Source organism: Myiozetetes cayanensis, unplaced genomic scaffold (assembly GCF_022539395.1).
Source record: "Myiozetetes cayanensis isolate MyiCay16 unplaced genomic scaffold, myiCay2020 scf1, whole genome shotgun sequence".
NCBI classification, from domain to species: domain Eukaryota; kingdom Metazoa; phylum Chordata; class Aves; order Passeriformes; family Tyrannidae; genus Myiozetetes; species Myiozetetes cayanensis.
This window is the reverse complement of record NW_026086604.1, coordinates 130,243,233-130,259,325: the sequence shown is the minus strand read 5'-3', so window position 1 is coordinate 130,259,325 and position 16,093 is coordinate 130,243,233. Positions and strand designations below refer to the sequence as shown.

Genomic DNA, 16,093 nt, shown 5'->3' with positions numbered 1-16,093 from the left:
AACACTTGTTAACTTTCAGCTCATGTAAAGTTGGATTAAATATTTTAGAAGAATAGGACTTTAGTGAGGTAATATTGATAGTAGCTTTTTAGCAAGGAGATAAAGATCCCTGAAGCTCAGAGCCTTGGAAGTCTGCACTAAGGTGAGCCAGGACTGTAATTTAGAGACATGGCATACTCTTGTCTTTTGCGAAGGGTCTCAGATGTGTCTACCTCATTTTTTTTTCTTGTGATCATTTCTTAATAGGTGCTTAAACATAGAGCATTAAATAATTTTTCTGGGCTAAATCATTGCTTCCCATCATTGACTAGTGACCCTTTAAAGAGTGAGGGATATAAGAAAAGAGAAAAAGTAAAAAGGTGGTAAAATTGTTATTGCAGTTACAAAACAAAACAACAAAAAACAGAAGTTTCAGCAGTTTCAGTGTTGGCTTCATTGTACTTAAATCTTTCCAACTTTCTGAGATCAAATATTCATAGTACCATGGCTTTTGAAAATTCATATTTTTATAATTGTATAGAGAGTCAGGATTAATTTTGTCCTGCTAATGTATTACGAATGTGAATGAGTGGAGAAACATTAATCTAAGTTCCAGTAGATACTCATTAGACTTTCAGGGAGCTTGCTATTTAACTTCTCACTGAACCAACTTATTTCCTTGGCAGGTTATTTCCTGTTAACCATAGGGTTACTTGGCAGATCTCATATTTTCTGTGTACCTCTAAAACCACAGTTTATGTCAATAATATAATCAAACTGTTGTTGAGGCCTGTGTGGTCTCCCAGTCTATATCTTAAAAGAAATCTAATGACTCTTCCTGAGATCCAAACATCCCACAGAAAACAAAACACAAAAAGCTCTACTTGATAAACATGTCTGATTAGATATGTAGTCTGCCTTTGCTGGTCTGCACATATAGTCAATTGAAATATTTATCTGAAAAGTAAAAGAGAGGGAAAAAAAAGGCAAAAGGGAAATTAACGCTTCAAATTCACTTAGGCTTTTTGCAGCTAAATATAAGAAAGTAGTGATAGCCTTACCAGTAGAAGAAACCTAATTAATTTATTTGCTGAAAAGATTAATAAAAGATTAATAGGAATGGTGCTTTGCTGTAGACTGAACATGCGGCTCAAAGATTTGGCTCATCCTGGGAAAAAAAGTTCTGTATACCTTCTGCTCCAGCAGTTCTGCAGGTATTCCAGGGTGACTCTTGAAGTTTTATCTGTACCACATCAGGATTGCAGGCAGGACAGGGACATGGAGGATACTGTTTGAGCTACTGTTCAGTTGCCTCCTGCTAATAATGAGAAATCCACAATGAAACTTAACAAATCAAGCTTTGCCATTAACTCACATGCTACATTCTTAGTAAAGAGGGAAAAAGAGAACACTTTCATTTAGCCTGAAACAGTCCAATAAAAATAGTGAAATAAACTGTTTACTGAGGTTTTTTATTTGGCCTATATCAAAGCTTTCCAGAGTTATACTTTGACCTCTTGACATTTCCCATACTGGTTTTTATTACTCGGCAGGATACAAAGGAATGGCACACAGTCTCAGCAGGTGGTCAGCTTTGTGCTTTTTAAAGATTTTTTTTTTTTTAATCAGAAAGGAAGTTGTACTGGCAGGTTAGCTTTCTGTGTTGGAACAAAAATGAATATATAATTTATGTTAACTGTAACATCTTAATGCAGTAATGAAATAAATCCAACTAACTAGTTCAAAATACCACTGCAAACTGAACTGCACTTCATGATTTAATATTAATGTCCAAGGGCATTTGAGAATTTGGCTCAAAACTCTCAATTTTGGAAACATAAACTCCTTAGTTTAAAAGACCAATTGAAATACCCTCTATCCAACAAAAATGCATAATACTAATCACATAGGTATTTAGAACACAAGTACACAGCCCCACACACACCTCCTTGGCTGCTTGTTATCGAAATAATTAAACTGTAGAAGCTAGGAGGCAAAACTGACAGTATGGTAAGAAGCAGTTGCTTGCTCATTTTGTCCACTTGAAGAGGGAGGAGAAATAAGTAAATAAGGATTAGGGAGATTTGGGTAGCTGAGGAATCCTTTCATTTTAGCTATCGCACAGTCCTGTGACAGCTCAAAGACCCCCCAAACTCTAAACACAAACCCCTAGAATTGCCTGAGGGAGAATTCCTTATTGCAGAGGATTTACTGAAGCAGCTGGCCTTGACCTACAGAGTATGGCACTGGCAGAGAATGGAAAAATCAAGAGAGTAAGCAAAGGAAGGCTTTGGTGGGGGTGGTACGTGTGAAGACCTGGAGGGAAGGCAAACCAAGTGCTGGGGGTGTTCCAGATGATGACTGGTCTTCCTTCCATCTTTCCCTCAGTGCATCAGATGATGAGCCATCTTAGCTACTTGGTTCTGGTCCCTGCTCCCTGGACTATTCATGCATTTTTTAAAGTCATTGTCATTTATTTTAGCAAAGTACAAATTTTCCTAGAAAAATAATCCAGCACTGTGCCCTTCTAGCTGAGATGCTGTGCTCTCTGCACAACAAGTTCCAGCTCCTGTCTGCTTGCTTTCTGTCTCAGCTGGTGAATTTTGTGTTCTGGGTTAGGCTTCTGCTTAGAGAATTTTAGGCCGCGATAGATAGTCTGCCTCTCTTTTCACCATTTTAGGGGCTCTGGATATTGCTCTATGAACTATAAAGTTATCTGGGTATCTGTATATTTTGCATCAATGTACTAGGAGCTTCCTGATTTAATGGTTTAGTTCCTTACCACCTCTAAAAGAAAATCTTCCCTTAGTCTTACAGTTGTTTATTTGTAGAATATTCATGTGAGCCAAGCTCATCTTTTACTTTATGGTTTACAGAGCACATACCTCCATGAGGTCCCAATTTACTGGGAATATCTAGTAATTGCTGATAGTGCTACTGTGTAATGCTTTTAGTTCATGGCATACATAAAATAAGTTATTTTTAAAATAACATTTGTGATTGGGTTTTGTTATTGCTATTGTTTCATGGCAACCATTTCAGCTGATATTCTGTCCCAAGCACAAACATCTTCCATTAGTAGAGGATGTTCGGTGTGAAAGGAAAATCCCCACCACAGATGTCAAGTCAGCATCTACTTCCTTCCTTTTAGTTATTCTTGCCATAGGGTAAAAATCTAACATAAAAAAGAACAGCTGTACCAAAGTGACATGACATTTTGAAATACGGTTTCCTTTATGGAAACATACTATAAAACTTAATAAAAAAATAACATTTCTAGAAGTACTTTGTCACAACTTATAAAATATGTATGTTCTACAATGTGATTAAAAGGCTTCTAGATGAGATATTCTGTGCTAAGTTCTGTGGTATGTATCTTAGAATCATAATATATACTTCTGGTAAAGCAGTAGCTGATCTAAATCATACAGATTTTTTTTTTTTACCAGGATTGGGAAAAACAATGTAGTGCAATTTTACTAAATTGGTTTACTAATAGATAAAGCCTTTGGGAAAATGTTGGTATTGGGAATATGATGAATTGGGAGTAATAGATTTTCTATGAGTTTTACAAAGTTTGAACAAAGTTTCATTTTAGGGCAAGAGAATATGCTTTTCCAAATTAAAAATTCTGGAATCAAATTATGCTAGTTGATATGAATGATCAGTGTCCACTGAATGTAATAGGAATTATTTTATTAGTTTGCATGGGCTTGAGCAACCTTCAGCAGTTTTGTACTCTCATTTCATATGTCAGAATAATCCATTAAAAATACTTCTGCTTGTTATGTTTCTATCAGTCTCACTGATTTTATTCTTCAGTTTATTAAGGTCTTGTTTTCCCACTAAATAAATATCAGTAACATGTTTTGAAATATGCCTATTGAGAACAACAACATGCAAAATATCCTTTGATTAGTCTGTATTCTTTGACTGATTCTTCTTGGAGTAGCAAAATGGACAGAAATTTTCTGTTATTTCCCCTCTAAGTATCTTATTTTTGTGATTTGATGATGTCCTTTCTCTTTAAAACTCCATACAGCAAATTATGTGAGCACTGCAGCTATTCATGTGCCTAATATTGAACAGAAGTGTTTTCAGAAATAAAGCTGTGGCTTTATCTCCCAGCTTCTATTTGAATTAGTGATGAGACATTCTCTGTTAATTGATGGTCTCCTTGTATTTCATGTATATTACTCAAAAATAGGCTGTAAAGTGGCAGTGATTTTTTTCTGTTGTTCACTTGCTGATGTATAAGTTGCAGGAACTAGATTTTATATTAAGATTTTTTCTTTCACTAGCACTGTTACCAGAACAGATCTACAGAATTTGTTCTGGTAACACAGATTCCCTATTAGTTAAATTGCTGACTTTGGGATTGTTAAATGCAAAGTATAAGTTTTCAGTGTCTATTGTGAGCATAAGTTGAAGTGCAAGAAAATCTGTTTAAACCTAAAAATAATTGGTTTTGCTGTGATGGTGATCAAACACTGGAAGCAGTTGCCCAGAGAGTTTGTGGAGTCTCCACCTATGCAGATATTCAGAACTGGACTGGGCATAGCTATGGGCAACCTTCCCTAATTGACCATGCTTTTAATAAGTGTTTGGACTAGAAATCTAGAATTGCCTTCTTACCTCAGTTAGAATATGACTCTGTCATAATTATCAGCTTCCTCTTTAGCAAATCCTAAACTGTGTTGTTTGCACTCAATCTCTTAGTGACACTGTTTTTTGTTTGACTGTTCCAGTTTAGATGATATCTTAGTTGGTGCCCCTCTCTTTATGGAACGAGAATTTGAGAGCAAGCCTAAAGAAGTTGGGCAAGTTTATCTGTACCTGCAAGAAAATGCATTCCTCTTCCGAGATCCACAAATTCTGACAGGCACGGAAGTGTTTGGTAGATTTGGCAGTGCAATCACACACCTTGGAGATCTCAATCAAGATGGATATAATGGTAATTTGTATGTAATGTAGTATATCTCTGTCTAACATGGAAATTAAAAATGGCTAAGCAGTGAATATGAAGTGTCTGTGCAGTGGCTGAAAAAGGCCTTTTTGCTTGTAACAGCCTTTGAAGGTCATGAGAATTTACACTAATGTTAATGAAATTGATATGGAGAGCCAAATCATGAAAAGCTTCCCAATAAGAGGGCAGTCATATTGACTACGGTGCTATTTTTACTAAATATTAGTATGCTCATTTGAATAAAAAATGTTGGTTTTTGGTTTATGACTATAATTACATTTATTTACTTAGTTAAGCTGTTTGCGCTTGTTTAAAAGCAAATGCTGGGAAGAGTTTGAGAATTGAATGAGGCTCCGTATATGAAGCATTTTGTCAACAATGAAAGAATTTGACAAGTACAGAAGTACTGATATGGAATCAGCCTTCCATTGGTACTTAGGCACCAAAAGAAACTTGCATAATGGGTCTTTTTTCAAATGCTTATAGCACATGCACACAACAAAAAGTTCGTGCAAGTTAACTGGCAGCTTACATTCAAGAAAACAGTACAAGTAAAGTAACTGCTTAATCACCTGAGATGGCTGGGATACCTTGAGCACCTAGAGTTAGCCTCCTAGATGTGGTCAGTAGCACCTTGGTTTTCCCCTAAGCATTTCCTTACTTCTTGTTTTCATGATGTTAGGGATCTTCAAAGCAGGCATCTCCACATCTAAAACAGCAAGAAGTTTTGCCTAGAGGAGCTATTTTGCACAGTAGCCTTTGAGATCGTTGGCCCACAAAGTTAAAATTAATGGACTTTGGTCCTCCATAACTTGAGGACTGTTTTTCACAGTGCTCTAGCCACTAGATTCTAGGGCAAGGTCCTCACTGTGTGGCTGCTGAGCAAGGAAAAAGTCATGTTGGGAGTCATAGGATTGCATTGGGGTTCAGACTGCACAAAATATGAATACCATCCTGTGGGTAGAAGCCATTGGACTGTGACTGCTGAGAATACCCACACTGGCTTGTCCTGGAATCCCACCATGGAGTTCAGACAGCTGAACCCCACGGTGGAAACTTCCTGTTTTCTACCTGTGAGCAATAGCAGATGCCCTCAGCTACTCTGGGGAGGGAATGGTGGTCTGCTCTCCAGAATTCAGATAAGGCAGGCAGGAGACATTGCTGGTTTTCTCTGTCACTGTGTAAAGACTAAGAAGAATCTAGAGCCAAAGTCTTCTGCTTCATAACTGAAGATGCCAGCCATAGAGCATTGGTGCATTTCTACCTTTAGAGTGAAGCTACAGTTTAATAAAGAAGTCCAGCATCAGCTTCTAGATCAGAACCTAAAAGTAAGAGTTGTAGATATTTATCCTCTAGTGTCTTCTATTGGCTAGCTCAGATAGTGTGGCTGTTGAATCTCAGTGTAGACATCTGACTGTCTCCACATCCCATGCGTGGGAAGTAAGAAGAGCACTGGGAGTTCTGCTTCTTGGATATGGCACCTCATTTTTGAGGACTGAAGTGTTTAATTGTGTGGTGCCCAAGGCCTCCTGTTAAAATCCTGAATCAGTAATATTCTTATTTCTCAGTAAAATGATATCTTGGTATAAATGGAAACATGATATTCCATTGTTCTCTTTTGTATACTAAAGCAATAGATATTTAAGGGATGGATTTTTTTGTCTATGTATAATATTTTATCTGGAAAAAGAAAATTAGTTTTATCTAACAGCTGTTCCTTTTTAATTAGGTGATAGAGGAAATCGAGGAAAATTTGTACCTGTTTTAAAAATACTAAAGTAGAAGCAGGCATTCATTAGGTCTTGGTTTATTAAAGCTAGTTAACTGCCCTGGAAATATGTAGAGGAATCCAGTGTGGACTGGCTATTTAGTATAATTCAATAACATCTTCAAAGGATTATTTTATTATTTTATAAGCTTTTATCATGAAACTTTGACACAGAAAAGACACTGCAAACATTTTTGTATATTTGCCTTAAAAGTAGAATGCATACAGACGTACAGAATGTTGAAGATCTTGCATGTTTGTAGTAGAAGCCGTTTGTATCTGTTTTCCTGCAGGGAGTTAATTTTTAATTGTGCCCATTCTTTCTTTCTTTTTTTTTTTTTTTGCACTGCAGACATTGCTATTGGTGCACCATTTGCAGGAGAAGACAGAAGAGGGAAAGTTCTCATTTACAATGGATACAGTAATGGGTTAAAAACTAACCCTTCCCAGGTTCTCAATGGAGCCTGGGCCTCACAGTCCATGCCTTCAGGATTTGGCTTCACTCTGAGGGGAGACTCAGATGTAGACAAGAATGATTATCCAGGTAAGATTTTTCCATTAGAAATGGAATTTTATACTTTCATTCTCTGGAAAATACATCATGCCTAAACTGCTCCGTTTGGAAGGCAGAGGTCAGAATAAAGAACAGACATTTTTGGACAGTTCTAGTTTGCTTTCCTGAGAGTTAAAATCAGACAAAAACAAATACTCCCTTTCCTGTCAAAAGACATGATCAGAAAGTCAAGAAAGGGCTTAAATAGTTGTATTAACATAAAACATGTGAAGTTTACAATAAAAAGCTTAACCCTTTCCCCCCACTTCCAGAAACTGAAAGCTCTCAGCTTATTGAACTTGTAAGGTCTCCTTCATCCTGGCATTCTTTCTTAATTAGAAACATGTTGTATTGTAAAATAAGGGATTGACTTGGTTGTGTTGCTAAGTTATTTTTTGCTGTCAGAGGAGACACTGAACCATATATAGTTAATGGCTTTGATTGCATTCCAAAAAAGCAGAGAGAATACAAATTGCTTAAAGGTAAATACTGTATTTGGACCTTTCCATCTCTGTTTTCATTTTGCTATATGGACTCCTCCTTTTTAGGTTGGCTTTGATTCTTCCTTATTAGCCTACCTAATAAATCAGGTATTTACATTTATCAAGTTTGTAACACTAGTTAAGTTTTGCAGGGAAGGATTTATTTTTTAAAGAAAATTTTTTCTAGCACCTGAGTAATCTGAGTGTGAGTGTGCTTGTGTTTACTCTCTCTCCTCTGGAAGCAAATATGTTCTGTTTCTTTTCATCACAATTCAGAAGCCTTAGCAAGGGTGTGCAATAAAACATCATATTTTGGTATTGTGAAAGGTTCATCCACAGTAAAATACTATTAGTCTGCACTTCCCTGACTTACTATAAGATCACTTTTGTTAGGCTAGAGTTCTTAAAAGTTGTATTATTTCAAGAGTAAAAATTTTTCAAAAGGACAAAAATGGGATCTCTTTTACCTTTTTGTGATGGATTGTAAAAACCTTGAAAAGGGTGCCTTTCCAAAAGCAGAAGGTAATTTCTGGGAAGGGGTGTTTACAATAGAAATCACAGTTTTACAAACAGAAAAGCTGACCACAGAGTAATAAAGTGAGGCTATCACAAGACTGCAGTAAGAGGATCTTTCACATTTGAGAGAAGAAAGGGCTTTTAAACACTGTTTTGATTTTCTGTATGCATATTGTTGATGTTACTATTAATAGTCTTTCATTGTCCATGACTAATGAGGTTCTTTTGGACAACAGAGCTCTTTATTAAAGTTTCAGCATTTAAACATCTCTTCAAGTACACACAAGGCCCCCCAGCAAAACCAAAGAAAACAGGATATTGCATTCCTGACATTTCTAAGATTGAAAAGATAGAGAGAAGGCAGAGATTCTTTGACTCACATAGGGAAGAAAGAGGAGTAGAAATCTCACTGCTCTACTAGCATACTTTATATGGAGCATCTTTTCAGCTAACTTGTGGAAAGTTTGGGTAATGGGTCTTGATCTTTCTAAATATGTACTGAGGAACTACTTTAGTTGTGACATTTCTTGGAATTACTCTACTTGTCAATGTTGGCTCCACCATGCATCCTACTTCCAGAATTTGACATTGTGGTATTAGCTCACTGTGTGTTAGATGGTTTGGTTTTATTACATGAATTACTCATTTTCAAAAAAAAAAAAACAACCAACCAACCAAACAAAAAACCACAAACCAAAAAAAAAAAAAAAAAAAACACCACAAAAAAACCAAACCAGGCAAAAAACCACCACTCTGCATTTACTGTAACCAGCTCTTCCCTCCATCCCTCAGCTGAATATCTGTGTGAGCAGTGCAGAGTACTGGGGAGGATCTCTCAGAGAATGAGAAGAAAAAGATCTTACTATCAGTTAAACCCCCCCTTCCTTAATTTGCAAAGTCTTGAAGCACCAAAACAGAACTGCAAAAATAGCACAAACATGGTACAGTACTAGCACAAAAATAGCCTTCCTATGGGAAAAAGGGGAAAAAACAAAGGAAATAATATGGGGAAATGGGAGCACAGAGCAAACATGCTAGGCAATGAAATAAGTAATCCTTCTTGTGTCAAAGAGCTTTTCTTCTTTACCTCCTGACGGAAATGCTGAAGGGCAACCCTTGTACAAGGAGGAAGCGAGGTACTGAAGTTGGAAGCAATAAGAAGTAAGTTTTGTTTTAGAGAAACTGAATCTTGCTGACTACAGAAGGTCTAGAAAACTAACCTTTGATTCCATGCTTCCCAAACTACTGTTTGCATCTGTAATTCAAAGAGGATTGTGAAAGATTAGGGAAAAAAATATAATAAAATTTTAATTAAAGCTTTTTAATATGTGTATTTTATGAGAAGAAAAATGTAATAAAACCAAATTATGCTGACACATCACTCTTAGAAGTTCTGTTCCTGTGGACTGAGAAATGAGAGCCAGCTGTAATGTCTGGCTGCAGGCATAAACATGTATTGCCACTGTCTAAGGTGAGATTCTCCAAGCAATGAGCTCTTCCATGGCTAGACTTCAAGTGTTCAGGACTGACTTGTATAACTATAACTGTTCTTGTATAATTCACTGTAGCTCTTGTGCTTAACATTGTTCATGAGTCAGGCATATGCCTGCTTGGATGTGAGAGGCTGAGAGATGGGAGTTACTCTTTCATTTCATTTTTAATGCACTGTGTAGCATTTTCAGAGCTTTTAGAGGTTCAGACCTTCTTTAGTTCAGACCTTCTTTAGTTCTTTAGTTTATGGTTTTGGACCAGGTCACTGACCTGGAGGCCAGAAGATACCACGTGTTTATATTATGGCTTCTTGTCACAAACCACTGAGATTCATCCTGGGATCACTCCGTTGAGCCCATGAACCAGTGCTCTTAGATTCCAAGGTGAGGAATAAATACAGTTCCTAAAAAGTGAGGGTGGATCACAGTCGAATTTTTCTCCCATTGGACAAAGGTTAAAGCCTGTCTTGGCTTGGAGTTCAATTCAGTCTGAACTGAACCTGCTGGCCCTCTGGAGAAGAGCAGGCATTTGGTACAGGAAGTGGTATCTTTCTCTCTTCACCCAAATGTCGATATAAGCTCAGGGACAGAGAAGAAAAGAGGGAATAGATGAAGGCTCTGTAGTACACAGTACTGTTCAAATCCTCCAGCTTTCCTGTGGATGGAGTGGTTTCTTTTTCCCTCTCTTCCTGCAACTCCTGGCCAGTTGAGGAAGAGAGTCCCCCTCCTACTTCTTGCTCTTATTTAGGAAAAGAAGGGGAAAAGTCTCTTTTCCCCCGTGAGCCCAGTTCTATAATAAATATGGGAGAAAACAGACCACGAACAGGTTTAATGGTGGAGTAGCAGAGCAGGCAGGGAAGAACATAATACAGCCATACTGATGCAGGTGAAAGATCTGTCCAGCACTGCAGCATGTTTCCAGAAGTGGCCAACAGCAGATATCCAGAGAAACATACAGTTATTGTGATATTTTCCAGAATATTGCATCCAGCATCAATCAACTGGAGGAGCAAGGTGGCCCCGAGTCCAGAGGTGGTTTCTCCAAATTTAGGAGCCCTTGACAGGCTTTTCTTCCATTAATTTGACCAATCTGTTCTAGAACTCATGTGAACTTCTGACACATGCGACATGTGTCAAGGGACCCCACACCTTGTTGAATGTTTTGTGAAGAAATAATTCTTTTCACTGTGTCCCATTCAAGTCTTGAACATTCCACTGGACAGTTTCTGTGGATGTTCCCTAGTTCTTATAGTGAAGAGACAGTAAGCAATTCTCTAGTTCACTGTTATTTTACGTATTTCTGCCATATTCCCTCCCTCAGCCATGTGTTTTACCAATCCTGTGAAAGGAACCCTAATTTATTTAATTGTTCCCTGTGCAATGGAAAATGGCACACCAGTCCTGCTGTACCAGATGATGGTTCAGTCTTGCCACCACTGCTGCCTCTTCTTCGTATGTAAAGAGCGGTTAGTAATATGTGACTTATATCTGGGTAAAATATTGCTTCTAATAAGGATTTTACCATTGACCTGTGTTTCAGACTTAACCAACATAAAGAAAGAGCTGTATCTTCCCTACTGAGAAGAAAATCAGATTTAGTACTTGACAAAACAGTAGTCCCAAATATTTTTCCTTGATACCAGTAGTTATGTTTGTGCAAGAAAATTAAGTGAGACAGGAACTGTGGTCTGGCCTTGAGGTTATAGGGCACAGCACAGCTAACTATTCAGATGAAGTCCTCCTGCCCACTGGAACAGGATGACCATACCCAAACTGCCTTTTGGGAAAGGTCTTTGGCCCAGGCTATTCCTCAGACCTTTCCTGGCTACTATCTGGAAGAGTACTAGTTTGCACTTGCTAAAATCACAGCTGAATCTGTACTAACAATATAAAAATATGGACAGTACCAACACAGTGCTCAAGTTCATGCCCTGACTTTATTTTAATTTCACTTGTGTAGCCACTCACTGCACAAAGCACAGGATACAGACAGCTGAATGACTACCTGTTCAACATCGTACCTAAAAATGGAACTTGCTCTGGTAGGGTCAGCATGCAGACAGGGCTGCTTTTCCCTCTCAGTAGAAGTCCTGTCAGTGTAATGACCATCTTTCTTCAGTTGTCCTGGCACAGATGTTATCACTGTAACAGTAACAGACCTCTACTCTCAGCATTGTGAAAATACAGAGATTTTTCTAGCCTTTCAACAGGGAAGACTGAGTTTTTGTTACTAAGCACAAGCTTTGGTTTACGTTTCCACAGCTTTCCAGGGAAGGAGTTCTGTAAATTGTGCCATACTTACAGACACTCCAGATGTTATGTGCCCAGAACTGTTCCTTTATCAACACAGACAGGGTTGATAACGTGGTAGTTGCTGCTTTGCAGGGTTGGAGGTAGTGGGAAACTTTCAACCCTGGGAAGCAGCAGAGGCAGAAAGCTGTGCTGATCATCCTAACAGTTCTAATGACATACAGCTGCTCTCTCTCTGTGTTGATGTTCATCACCTTCAGCCCCAAATAGAGTGATCTTCCTTGCCTAGCAGGATTGCAGTGCCAAATAGTGGTGATGGTGGCAATGAATGGATGGATGCTCCCATCTTTGCAGTCATGTAAGAGTTAGAAGGTAAAGACCAATTAATCCTCTTAAGTTACATCTACACTAGTAAATGAAATATGCTGTCTTTGGTTCTGAACTGTCACTGAACACTCCTTGTCCATACTATCAAACTCACTTTTTTGCCAAAACAGGGTTACTGCGTGCTCCCTTTTGGAGACTAATAATTGGCATAGGCCAACTGCTTTAAGGCCATTCTAATGATACCACTGCTGGCAGTAGAGGTACAGCACACAGGCATGTTCTCTGCCACTAATTTACTAACACTGGCATAATTGTAACATCCTTCAACAGACAGTCCATTTTACTGTTTTCTGACAGCTCATGTTTTAAGGTCATATTCAAAGAAGGGGATCTGATCTCACTTCTGCTTCCACAGTAAATATTAACACCATTATTTTGGATTGACAGTCATGTAAAAAGAATATACGGGATTAAAGAAATAAAGGAGGTGAATGGAGTGAAAAGTGCAAAAGATGGGCTTTTACCATCAGTTAAGTGCAAATACAGTGGTAGCTGGAATTCTGTTTGAGATTCTGTGCTGCCGTTTTCAGTGCTGAGGTTAGGACATGGCAAAGCATCGCTGTGCTGTGTCTGAGGTCGTACTGGTGAGGCCCGTAACATACTTCATATAACCATGGGATTCCCTGTGACAGAGCTCTTCAAGGTTTGCTTAAAGATATTCTGAAATCCCTGCCTCAGCACAGTCTTCCTGGCTCTCTTTTCCTCTGTGACATCTGAACCCCATAATGGTAATTTTTCAAGACAGCTTCCACTCTCCTGTAATTCTGGGACTTTCAGGGCCCCTTTGCTTGATCCTGAGCTTTACATGTGTCATCAAGGTCTAGAGCAGGGAATAAAGCGAAGGCATGCATTTTGCATTATAGTTTATTTTATTTATAATTTTATTTGTCTTTTTCTATTAGCACAGTTCAATTTTCATAGGAACCAAAGAAATCCATAAATCTCTTTAATGGGAAAGAAATTTGTTTCTTTTGGCTTCTGGGCATCCGTTCAAAGCTGGTCCCCACTGAGTGCTTGGAGCCTGTGATTATCTAGGTGATGGTGCCGCACTTCCAGCTGGTTCATCTATCTGTGCACGGCTCAGGCATTTGGAGGCTGTAAGGTTTCCACCCTCACATTTCAGCATATGTTCAGTCACTTGATGGCTGATTATAGCTGAGCAAATAGTTTATAATGAGAAACTTACTCATTAAACTTACTTTCTCCCGCAGACTGTGGTTTCTTCAAATGTGTTTGTGAACCAGGATGATTTATCCAGTTTCTTTTAACCATGTGGGTGGATTCAGAACAGTACTCTGGATGAAATCATTGTTCAAAGACTGTTGATTAGTTAGTTAATTGCTCAAATAAATTATGCACTATTGTTTCTGCTCCCTAGCTGTTTAGATGCTTGTGTAACTCTCATTTAATAATTTAGAGAGTCATTCTGGAGTCAGTGCCACTGAAGCTTCATCTTCAAGGTGTCCTGCTTTAGTTCAGACACAGTTGTTGGCCTGTTCTTTTGGTTGTTCTTTTTAGTCAAGCCTTTGTCAGCATAGGGAAATGTGTAAGGCATCTTCATGCCTTGTTATTTTGGACTGAGTTATTAGCTTAAGGAAATCATGTAGTTAATATAAACAGATTACTCTAGAAACGTTTTAAGAAGTAGAGAAGTGTGATAATTAGACAGAATTTCCTCAGAACTTCAGTAATCCAGTCTAATCTTATTAAAACAGGAGTATTTAACAGCTCCATCTGCTGAGTACATTAACTCAAACAGCAGGAAGAAAATCCTCAAGTTTCTTTCTTAGAGGCAAGTGTTCTTCATAAATTCATAAATTTTTTTGTGAATAGGCATTGTGCCAACAATATCACAAATCGGAATCTAGTCATGATTAAATTATGAAGTTGGTCCAGGAGCTTTGTGGAAGACAAACAAATTAAATCAATGAGAAGCTGCATCTGCTCTGCCAAGAGCGGACTGCTGTGTGTGGGAGCCAGAACAACGGCTTGGGTTTTGCCAGCAAACGCAGAAAAACTGAACTGCTTCTACCAGCTAATTATGTTTTCACATGTATAATCAATCAAAAATGTAGGGGTAACCCAAGATTTGCCAACAGATTTGTTCATTTTATGGCAAATTAGTATCCGTGTAATTTGTAAATGTGCTTTTCTAAAATTCTTTGAGATAGTCAACGAAATTACGGTATTGGGCACAATACAGTATAGGAGTAAAGCCAGTACTGATCCCAGTAAGCAGTGTTTTACTGAAGTGATAATACATTAACTGTCCTCTTTGGGATTTATCTGTAATATAATAAATAATATAGTTGTATTATGAAAGGGACTCATTCAGACAAAAGAGAGAAGCGCTGATATGAATTAGCCTTAGGTGGTATCCTTAACAGACCTGCTACCAGAATGGTTGAAAAACAGAAAAGGATCAAGACAGTTGAGAATGGTAGGATGGGAAGAAAGTGACTCTGTTTTGTGTGGTGGCTGCTTGTAGTATTTAAATAAAATTCTTGAGTAAAGCTGGCTAAACTGGACAGCCCTGTGTCTTTTACTGTGGTCAAGCCTGAAGTGATGGCCATTTAAGGGAAATTGTATTCTGGACCTTTCCTACTAAGATCTGGGGTCATAATGCATGCTGAAATCCTAGAAAACAAAAACAAATAGAAATATGATCATGGGCCTTTTTGGCACCTATCTGCTGAGGAAAATAAATAGCAAAAAGGCTCACAAAGATTTTTTTTTTTTAACAGGGTTTGCAGCTAGGCAGTTTTCTCACTCACTTTTATGAAATTTCAATTAGCACCTGTGCTCAGATAGAGTCCTAATTGTTTTCCTGTCCCTTTTTATACTCTGCAATTAAACTGACAGACTACGCAAAGTTATGTCTAAAGCTGTCAGTAAATCATTCTGATTCCCCAAAGTTAACGTTTTCCTGCCTGTCCTGATGGAGTTGCACTGGGGAGGTGACCCAGCTGTCGTTTCATTTTTGTGTTTCTCATCAGTGAGGTGCGTGCCAGTTGTGTAGTTGTTCGTGGCTGTTTTCCTTAGTCACTGTCCCCCATAAAGCAAGATGAGATGCCGTGCCTTGGCAATTTCTCTTAGGATTGCTGGACAAACTCAAGCCAAATCTGGGGTGCTGAGGACAATGCATGTTCCTCCCTGCTCAGACTCCCTGAGGCTGCATTTCTCACAGGGAATGGAGATGTCCTTTCAAAATACCAGGGGTTCAAAGAATTTTGTCAAGTTAATAAATGAATGAATATATTAGTTAAACCTGGAAATAGGACCTTGTTGATCTTCCTGATTCATTTGGTTGAAGATCTGGTGAGCATCACGGCAAGTTTCTGCCCTTTATTACATGGTGTTTTAGGTCTGGAAAAGTCACATGGCAGAAGGTGCAGGTAAACAGACCAGCTTACAAACTCCAGTGTGCCTTTCAGTTCCATCTCCTTAACTTTTTATGATAATTTGCCAGAGGGCATCTTGGAACTCTTCTCTTCAGAGCAAAGTAAAATTTGAAATAAGCATTAGGATTGCTTAGCTTTGTGCCCCTTGACATCAGTTAGGTACATGCCAAAGACACTTGTTTCAGGATTAAGCTCTGTGAACTCTACCAGTTGGGACTTTAATGCACGCAGCCCGTAAGCTGTGTTGAAATGGAAGATAAAAATTCCCGTGGAGTCACTCCACGCTTGTTTTCTTAGTTTT

General features: G+C 38.3%; 1 protein-coding gene across 1 annotated transcript in view; it reads left to right on the top strand.

Annotated features, from left to right (window-relative positions):
- ITGA8 (integrin subunit alpha 8) overlaps positions 1-16,093 on the top strand; it is a 102,633-nt gene that overhangs the window by 24,148 nt on the left and 62,392 nt on the right. The window contains exons 12-13 of the mRNA XM_050321176.1: positions 4,728-4,933; positions 7,066-7,257. Coding sequence (XP_050177133.1) covers positions 4,728-4,933; positions 7,066-7,257 — 398 coding nt within the window. The remainder of the gene's footprint in view (positions 1-4,727; positions 4,934-7,065; positions 7,258-16,093) is intronic.